This window comes from Ovis canadensis, chromosome 12 (assembly GCF_042477335.2).
Source record: "Ovis canadensis isolate MfBH-ARS-UI-01 breed Bighorn chromosome 12, ARS-UI_OviCan_v2, whole genome shotgun sequence".
NCBI classification, from domain to species: Eukaryota; Metazoa; Chordata; class Mammalia; order Artiodactyla; family Bovidae; genus Ovis; species Ovis canadensis.
This window is the reverse complement of record NC_091256.1, coordinates 16177861-16187359: the sequence shown is the minus strand read 5'-3', so window position 1 is coordinate 16187359 and position 9499 is coordinate 16177861. Positions and strand designations below refer to the sequence as shown.

General features: G+C 36.1%; 1 protein-coding gene across 2 annotated transcripts; it reads right to left on the bottom strand.

The window, feature by feature from the left end:
* Window positions 1-533: 533 nt before the first annotated feature.
* LOC138416357 (apolipoprotein R-like) lies at window positions 534-9006 on the bottom strand. 2 transcript variants are annotated; one of them, XM_069545370.1, is made up of 5 exons: window positions 8929-9006; window positions 8554-8690; window positions 3327-3497; window positions 2376-2551; window positions 534-1819 (listed from the first exon to the last, which is right to left on the bottom strand). In XM_069545370.1, exons 2-5 carry the CDS (start codon window positions 8636-8638, stop codon window positions 1664-1666), a joined length of 588 nt encoding a protein of 195 aa, XP_069401471.1. In that variant the 5' UTR covers window positions 8639-8690; window positions 8929-9006; the 3' UTR covers window positions 534-1663. The 2 variants fall into 2 exon arrangements, with proteins under 2 accessions (XP_069401471.1, XP_069401472.1); XM_069545371.1 differs by having other exon boundaries at window positions 8791-8985.
* Between the last annotated feature and the right edge of the window lie 493 nt (window positions 9007-9499).

Here is a 9499-nt window from a genome sequence, read left to right as displayed (position 1 = left end):
TCATGTCTTGTACCTGGCACTTCATTCTCTGCACTTTTCTTTACAGCTTCCAGATTGCAAGGTGTACTAATACTTGTTAACATACACATTGTGGAAAATCTGGAATTGCATTGTATAATATAGTTATTAGCTACATGTGGTTATTGAGTATTTCAAATATGGCTAGTTCAAATTTAGATGTGCTTTCATTTAAATATATCTATACTTAAATGCAGTATGTATGTATATATATACACACATACACATACTGCATTTTTAGGATGTAGTATGAAGAAAAGAATGTTAAATACAATGCTAATAACTTTCACATTGATTACATATCAAAATGACTATTTTGAAAATTTGGGTTAAATAAAATATATTATTTAAACTGATTTCAAATGTTTATTTTTACTTTTTAAATGTAGCTACTGAAATTTATACATTTTGGCTCTCATAATTTATTCTAGAAATTTACAGAATAATAAAAGATAATATGTTATATTAATATCAACCAAATTATGTTCAAATATATTTGAGAACAAAGAACATTATGAAAGATAAAGAAGTTTATTATATAATAAAAAAGGGTCAGTTATCAAGAAGATACAAATTCTAAACATTTATGCCCCTAATAATAGTACTTTAAAATATATGAAGCAAAAACTAAAAGCTACAGGAAATAATAGACAAACCTAAAAAGAGAATTTTGATACCCCTTCTTCCAATCATTGACAGAACAGAAAGACTGAAAATCAGCCAGGATAGAGAAGACTGGAACCATATTAGCAACCAACTTTATCTAACTGACATTTATAAGGAGTACCACTCAGCAACAATACACAGTCTTTATAAGAATACATGGAATATTGAGCAAGTGCCACATTCTAAGCCATAAAACATGTATCAATAAAATTGATAAATCCAAGGCAGACTGGTCAGGAAGCAAAAAGAGAGAAGATATGAATTATCAGCATCAGGAACAAGCATCATTATAGATCCTACAGCCAAACAAAGAATAAGAAAGTCACTACTAATGGAGTATTACTCAGCCATTAAAAAGAATACATTTGAATCAGTTCTAATGAGATGGATGAAACTGGAGCCAATTATACAGAGTGAAGTAAGCCTGAAAGAAAAACACCAATACAGTATACTGACACATATATACGGAATATAGAAAGATGGTAATGATGACCCTGTATGCGAGGCAGCAAAAGAGACACAGATGTGTACAGCGGACTTTTGGACTCTGAGGGAGAGGGTGGGATGATTCGGGAGGATGGCATTGAAACATGTATACTATCATGTAAGAAACAAATCGCTAGTCTATGTACGATGCAGGATGCAGGATCCTTGGGTCTGGTGCACAGGGATGATCCAGAGGGATGATGTGGGGTGGGAGGTAGGAGGGGGGTTCATGTTTGGGAGCTCATGTACACCCGTGGCGGATTCATGTCAATGTATGCCAAAACCAATACAGTATTGCAAACTAAAATAAAGCAAAAATAAAAATTTTAAATTAAAAAAAAAGAGAGAGAGGAAAAAAAAAAAAGAAAGTCACAACTATAGAAGTTAGTAAGGTAAAAAATACTGTATTTTGTGTGAATGTGACGAGAACTCTCCTGCACAGTGAAGTATATTGCTGCAACTTCTTTCCTGAGCATGTATCCAAGAGAAAGCCTCAAGCAATTTCCTTTTTGCGTTTTTCTTGCTCCAATTTTTCAATCTCCAGAGACAATTTATGTAACTCCAGGGCCACCTTTGCCTCCCAGGCATTCGGGAGACACTTTAGGAGTTTTTGGCCTTTCAAGACTGCCTCACAAAGTTCAACAGGTACCTGAAAGAGGAAACAAAAAGAATGATTTCAGAAAGTTTCCTCATCCTTGTAAAGGGTGTGCTTCTTCAGGAGGTCTTATAGCATAAGGAAGACTGGAAAATGAAGAACAACCCCAGGACTGATGATGGATAGGAAACTCCAGAAAAATACTTTGGATCCTAGAAAAATATTTCCCTGAGAGATCAGTCTGTGTCTGTTCTTAGATAAATCAGCATCAGTGCCAAGCATAGAGGAAGTATAAGCAAAAGGGAAATCCCCCCAAAAAACAACTAGCATGTCACTTCTGCTGACCAACCAGAAATGGAGCAAAACCACATAATTTATTGGAGGAAATATCAAAGGCTAGATATCTGGTCAATAAGACTCTTGTTCACACACCTGAGATGACCTACTGTAAGGTGGAAAGAGCCAATAGACACCTTATAAATTCACCCCCCCACAACTGAAATAGACCTTTAGGGCATATTATTTCTTTTTCTATTTTATGAACCATCCCATTTCCCTTTAATTTATTTTGAGGTGTCATATGACATAAAATTCATTGGCTGTCACTCACCTTCTCACACTTGGGCACGTCCGGACTCCAAGATTTGTTCTCTGAGCAAAAGATGTTCTGGGAACCAACCATCCTATAGCCAGGGTTACACCTGATGGTGACGGTTTCAGGGGTGACATATTGATCCTTCTCCACAGACAGCTTTCCATTTGATATTTCTGGTTTTTGGCATACAGCTGTAATCAAGACACATTTTCTTAGCTTTGTGGCTATCTTAAATACAACACATTTTAACACCAATAATATCGTTTAAAAAGGATAAAAATATTGCTGAATTCTACCTTTCTTTTCTACGCTACTGATACATTACTACTATTACTACTTCTACCAACACTGGCAAGTATTTATGGAGATCTGGCTGGAATCACCTATGTGCAAACACATATATACATCACTTAGTGTAAGCTTTCAGCAACTCTGTGAGGGAGGCCCTATGGTTATCTCCACCTTAGAGACGAGGCAACTGAGACACAGGGAAGTTAAATGCCTTGCCCCACATCACAGAATTGCAGTGGCAGAGAAAAAGTGAGAGCTTAGGGTTTGTTCTGAGCTGTTAACTTCTGCCCTATGGGACCTCTCTTTTGCCTCAGTTTCCTCTTGTGTAAAAAAAAAAAAAATAGCACCAGTAACTCAGCTCCTGGAGTTATTATGAGTGAAATGATTTAAATAACTTTAGGAACATTTTCCTTATTCTGCCATAATAGTCACTTACCCAATAAGGAGGTCAACCCCATCAGTCAACTCTCCCATGAAAAGTTCTGGCCTCTATAAGAATTTGAGGGTGCCATTTATTGGATATGTGGGAATTAAATCTGAGTGGACCTCACTCAGGCTCAAGCACATGCTCATGACAACTCTACCTCTGGCTGGGAGGACACATTCTCTCAGAGTCACTTCTGAATTACTACACAGTAGCTCTATCTCTTAGTGCTATAAGAGAACCTAGATTACCTTTACATTGAGGAGCCGGTGGTGACCAATTGAAAAATGTGCAGGAGAGTGTAGCCTCTCCAACAAGAGTATATCCTTCCTGACATTCATACTCAACCACATCCGTTCCAAATATTTCTCTTTCAATATATGTAAAGTGTCCATGTTTAACTTCAGGTGGTGCACTACAACCTTCAATGGTGAGAGAAGAGGATTTTGTTGTTGTTGTTTAAACAAAGCAGCACATTAAACAAAGCAGCATTCAACTAAATTGATCTATTGAAAGACTTTCATCCTTCCCAATCAATTTCATTGCCCATAAGATAATTGGAATAATTCACAAAGAAGGAATGTGGTGGTTGGGTTGTGGTTTAGTCGCTAAGTCGTGTCCAACTCTTGTGACTTCATGCACTGTAGCCTGCCAGGCTTCCCTGTCCATGGGATTCTCCAGGCAAGAATACTGTTTGGGTTTCCATTTCCTTCTCCAGGGGATCTTCCCAACCCAAGGATCGAACCCGGGTCTCCAGCATTGCAGGCAGATTCTTTACCAACTGAGCTATGGAGGAAGCACCAAAGAAATATTGTGCTCCTCTATTACCATGTGGCTGGAAATTAAGGAAAGGAGGTACGTATAAGGGTATCTGAGGGAAAGAGAACTGATCCTCACCTCGTATACAACTATTTTTTTTCAGTAAGTTTAAATATTTAGCAAAATGTGTATAAGCATTTACTATAAAATGTCACACAGTACTTGAAGCATTTAACAAACATTAACTCATCTAATTCTCCCAAACAACCCTATGAGGTAGGCATTATTATTATTTTCATTTCATAGATGAGGAAACACAGAGAAGTACAGTACTTTCCCAAGGTCACACAAGGGAGGGACTGAGTCAGTGCAGTTCTGCTCCACGCAGACCATGGTCTTGGCAATACACTGCCCTCAGCAAAGAGAATGGGCTACTTGGGGACAGTGGAAGACTTTCAGTAATTAAAGTTTAGAGTCAGTCTTTTTTTTTTTTTCTTTTTAACTAAAGTTACTAAAGAAACATCTGTGATCGATCAAGAGACATTGTTCTGTGAAAACTTGTAGGGACTGTGCAAATCCAGAATACCTTACCACCTCTGAACCCATCAATCCCAAGAGTATTTTGTGTTTCTGCACCTTTTATAGAAGAGAATGTTAGAAAATGGTTTCTGAAATTACTTTAATAATGAAATAAGCATTAATCTATACAAAGACATTATATCAAATTTAACAAAGCCTTGGAGGATTTAGTTAATAATTTTAAAATATTGATAAATACACATCATTTTAAGAAACAGATGTTAGGTTTATTGGTACTTGGAAAGCTTTCATAATTTTGTGTCTTCTATAAATAAAAGATTAAAGCCATAGAGTAAACCTGGGTTCACTGAATTTTCTAGAGCACCTCACAGAAATCAGAGAAATATTTCACTTACCATATTTATTGTAAAAGGATAGAACACAGGAACAGCCGTACGGAAGAGATGCAAAGGGCAAAGTGTGTGAAAGGGGCACAGAGCTTCCATGCCATCTCCAGAAAGGCCAGTTTTCCCTGCACCTCTACATATTCACCAACCAGAAGCTCTCTAAGTCCCATGTTTTGGGGGTTTTATGGAGGCTTTATCACATAGGCATGGCTAATAAAAACATTGGTCATTAGCAACTGATTCAGCCTCCAGCCCCTGCCTCCTCACCAGAGGCAGAGGGTAAGACTGATAATTCCAACCCTCTAATCATATGATTAGCAACCAGTGCCCATCTTTGGGCTTACTCATGATTCAGTGGTCAAGAATCCGCTTGCTATGCAGGAGACACAGGAGACATGGTTTCGATCCCTGGGTCAGGAAGACCCCCTGGAGGAGAGCATGGCAACCACTCCAGTATTCCTGCCTAGAGAAATCCAGGAAAAGAGGAGCCTTGCGGGCTACAGTCCAAAGAGTCAAACACGACTGAAGCGACTTGAGCACCCATCTTTAGTTGGGGTTCCGAAATTAGTTCCTTAGACAACTTTTTCATCATCTTTACTTAGGATATTATCAGAATGTTGGGAGCTGTGAGCCAGGAACCGTAGACAAAAAACAAATACACATTTTCTGAATGACCAAATGACCAAAAAATATTTTTTTTCTTTCAAATCACATTATCACATTTGTGAATGTACCTGACCAACTCTGGCACACAGCAATCTTTGGTTTCTCTGAACTACATTTCTTGTTAGCAATAACAGGTGTATCTATCTATGTCCTAAGCACTGTGTTAAGCACTTCACTTACAACATCCCATTTAATTTAAAACAAAAACAAAAACAAAGAAACCTTACTTGAGTGTCATTGTCAACCTCATTTACAGAAGAAGGAACAGACTAATCTAATCAATAAAGTATAAATAGAAAGATTAAGAAAATAAATCACACAATGAAGTACAAGTCTTCAAATCTGTTAAAGACATTCTATTTTCTGTCTCACTGGTTTGGCAGTTATATTGTGGGGTATGTGTGTGTGCATATCTGAGCTGACAGTTAGATAAGTAGATGGACAGATCTTTATTCTCCTTTTGCATCTTGAGGGCAGGGAGCACATTTCATACCTCTCCACACTACAGACACTTAGAATGTTCTTCTGAGAGAGGCAGTTCCCAAACAGATATTTGTGAGAAGGCGATGTTACGTATACAGGAAGTCTAGAGCTCAAGTATAGCCCTTCCTGAGGCTCACGTGAAATAAATTTTTATTAACACAATAGACATAAGACTGTTGCACTAAACTCCATGGAGAATATTAAGGAGCACATTGGAGCCTCGTTAAAATAGTGAGGATGGCATATAAATAATTACATCAAAATAGCAGGCAGAGTATGGTATTTGTCAAAAGAAAGCAGAAAATATGTATTATAAGAAGAGGGAGAGAGAATCCCATGCATTAAATATGCCAGGAAAATGCCTCCTAGGGGCAGGACTTGGAATTGGATAGTTAGCTGCATTATGAGGCATTTTATATTGAGGGGCAATTATGTTAGCAACAATGAGAGGGAGCAAATCACATGGGAATCTTTATGGTTGGTTAATAGGCTAGTTTGACTAGAGAAACACATAGGGGAGAAGTGTGAGACATAAGCTATGAAGCTGGGATCAGATTATGACAGGTTTTAAACAATAGGCTGGGTTAAAGGCATAATTCCATAAACAATGGAGGAATTAAGGAAATGAAAAGGAATGAGTTTATTCAAAAGATAAATGAATAGCTCACAAGACTTCTTGACCAATGATATATGGCCTTTCTTTACTGACTTACCCAATAGAAATAGAAATTCAAAGATGAACGTGGAAGGTTGGTAGAATAAATACACCACACACAGAGACACACACACACACATGCACGAAAGAGAATCTATTACTTGCTAAATAAATTTAAAAAAATCATCAGGTCCAATTCCTAGGCAAACACTTGAAGAAGTTTATAATCCTATATTGACTTTTTTAGCCGTCTCTCAATTATTTTCATCTTTTTGTGGAAGAAGCCTCCAAAATAATGATACCACCATATCCTCTTTAGAAACTAACTTAGACAAAAGAAAAATCATATAAGAAAAAAAAATCTATACATTAAAAGAAACTCAAGAGGAGTATGAATCAATTGTGATGTGTAGACCTTACTTGGATTCTAATTTGAATAAATAAAGGTACAAAAACATTTATAAATAAGACAATCAGGAAAATTTGAAAACTAGATACTTGATATTATGTAATTATTACTTAATTTTACCTATGATAATGGTTTATCATAGCTTTTAAGAAAGAATGCCTATCTTTTAGAGATACATGCTAAAATATTCAGAAGTAATATCCAAGATTTCCATCTAAATAGCTTAGACTGGGCAAAATGGATGTGGATATGGTTAAAACAAGAATGGTCATGAGTTGATAATTGCTGAATCTGAGTAATAAGTATTTGAAGCTTTGTACATATTTTAAGTTATCAATAGGAAAAAAGAAATCACATTTTCTGATTAAAAAAATCACCTTTAATGCACAGATTGTATTTATATAAAGCACAACTAAATGCTCTAGTCACATTTCTCCACAGAGTCCTACAGGTGCTATCAAATCTTCTCAATGCTGATTAATTTATAAACATTACCAAACTGCAAAAAATAAAACTTTATATATATAAAATGTCATTTACAGAGAGCTTTTTAACATATAACTTATGACTTAAGATTCTAGTTAATTTTCTCAGAATTTGTGGTAAAAGTTACAATTTCAAATTTACTTAAGAGATGGCAATAACATGCCAATGGATTAGGAAAAAAAATTATCTCTGAAGGTAATAAACTAATTTAAAAATTAAGAAATTACAAGCATTTGTGAGTTCATATTTATGTATAATTATGAAAGTAATGTTATTTGCAGTTTATTCTTTTTTTTAATTGAAACATAATCAACCTCAATATTATGTTCAATCTAGGTGTACAACACATTTATTTACCTCATAAAATGCATGCATGTTCTATTGCTCAGTCATGTCCAACTCTTTGTGACTCCATGGACTGTAGTTCACTAGGCTCCTCTGTCCATGGGATTTCCCAGGCAAGAATACTGGAGTGGGTTGCCATTTCCTTCCCCAGGGGATCTTCCCGACCCTGGGATGGAACTTGCATCTTCTGCATTGCAAGCAGATTCTTTACCATCTGAACCAGCAGGGAAGCCCTTTATAAATGCTCACCATGATAATCTAGTTACTATCTGTCATCATACAAGGCTATTACAATACTGTTGACCATGTTCCCCCTTCTGTTCATTTTATTCCCACAATTCATTATCTGTTTACTAGTGCAGACCCCTAGGAATTCATACAAAACAGCTGTTTCTCTAATAATAATAATAATAATAATAATAATAATAATAATATAAATATAAAAGTACTAAAAAAAATTTTTGAAAATATTTGGGAATTTAGTTGTTCCATTAATAAAATAGAAGTTAATAAACAATTTATTATAACATTGGTAAAGCAATTTGTTAACTGAAATTGACATTAGTAAAACAAGTTATTATACCTCCCACAAAGTAATATAAAACATTTCAATTTGATCATACTTTTTAAATTCCTAATATGGAATGAATATATTTGCAATTGATTGGTTTAACTACCTTCTTGCCATTAATTGAACACTTTTCTAATTGCTTTTCTGGGACCTGAGAATCCGCAGCTATTTTACTCACCTTGTAAGCTGTCCGGGCAGAGGAGCACGGTCAGAATCCCATGGAGGTACAGAACTGGGGACTTTCTCCCTGACACAGGCTTCATGGTAAGTGTTGACAATTGTGACCAACGGAAGCTCAAAGATCACAGGTTGCACCTGAAAATATATGGAAGGAAGAGAGGGAGTTAGCAGCAGCACTCTCCAAATGAGTTCAGCTGCACAATAGTCAGCAAAACCCCAGTGTAAACAGAAATACAGGTCAAAACTCTGAACTGAGAGCTTCTTTCTCCTCAGTTAGGAAGAAACTGGGTAGAACAGGGCAGAATTAGGACTTTTGCAATCAACTGAGTCAAAGGGCATGAGAAAACTCAATATTATCATCAAGATCTGATACCACAAGCAAGTGGGACTTCTGAGAGTATTTAGAACTCTGAGAGTATTTAGAAACCGTAACTCCAATCTTTATTTATTTATTTATTTATTGTGCTAGGACTGGATATTGCTCTCTTGAAATGTAAATGATTAATTTCTGAGCGACAAGATAAATAAGGGTTTTTTGTTTGTTTGTTTGTTTTGTTTTTAAGGCACTTTGGTTCAGAGTGGAATTCTCCACAATTCTCAAAGCAAAACTTGAGTTAGTTCAAGCTGAGCATTAAGTCCAGTGGAGCTTGGGTACTAGTGAGAGAGGAAGCCATTCCTGAAAAGCACTAACTATTAGGAAAAGTTGTGACTTTGATTATTAGTTTGGACTGACAATAGTAATACTAAATTTTAAAAAACAGAACCTCTTGGAGAAAGTTGTTTAGTTCCTGAAGTTCTAAAGCCCAGTGAGGAAAGACAAGCATGGTAAGACTCAGGAATATAAATGGGCTTGAAAATATCACTCTTCCAAAGAAAGGCAATGCCAAAAAATGCTCAAACTACCACACAATTGCACTCATCTCACGCACTAGGAAAATAATGCT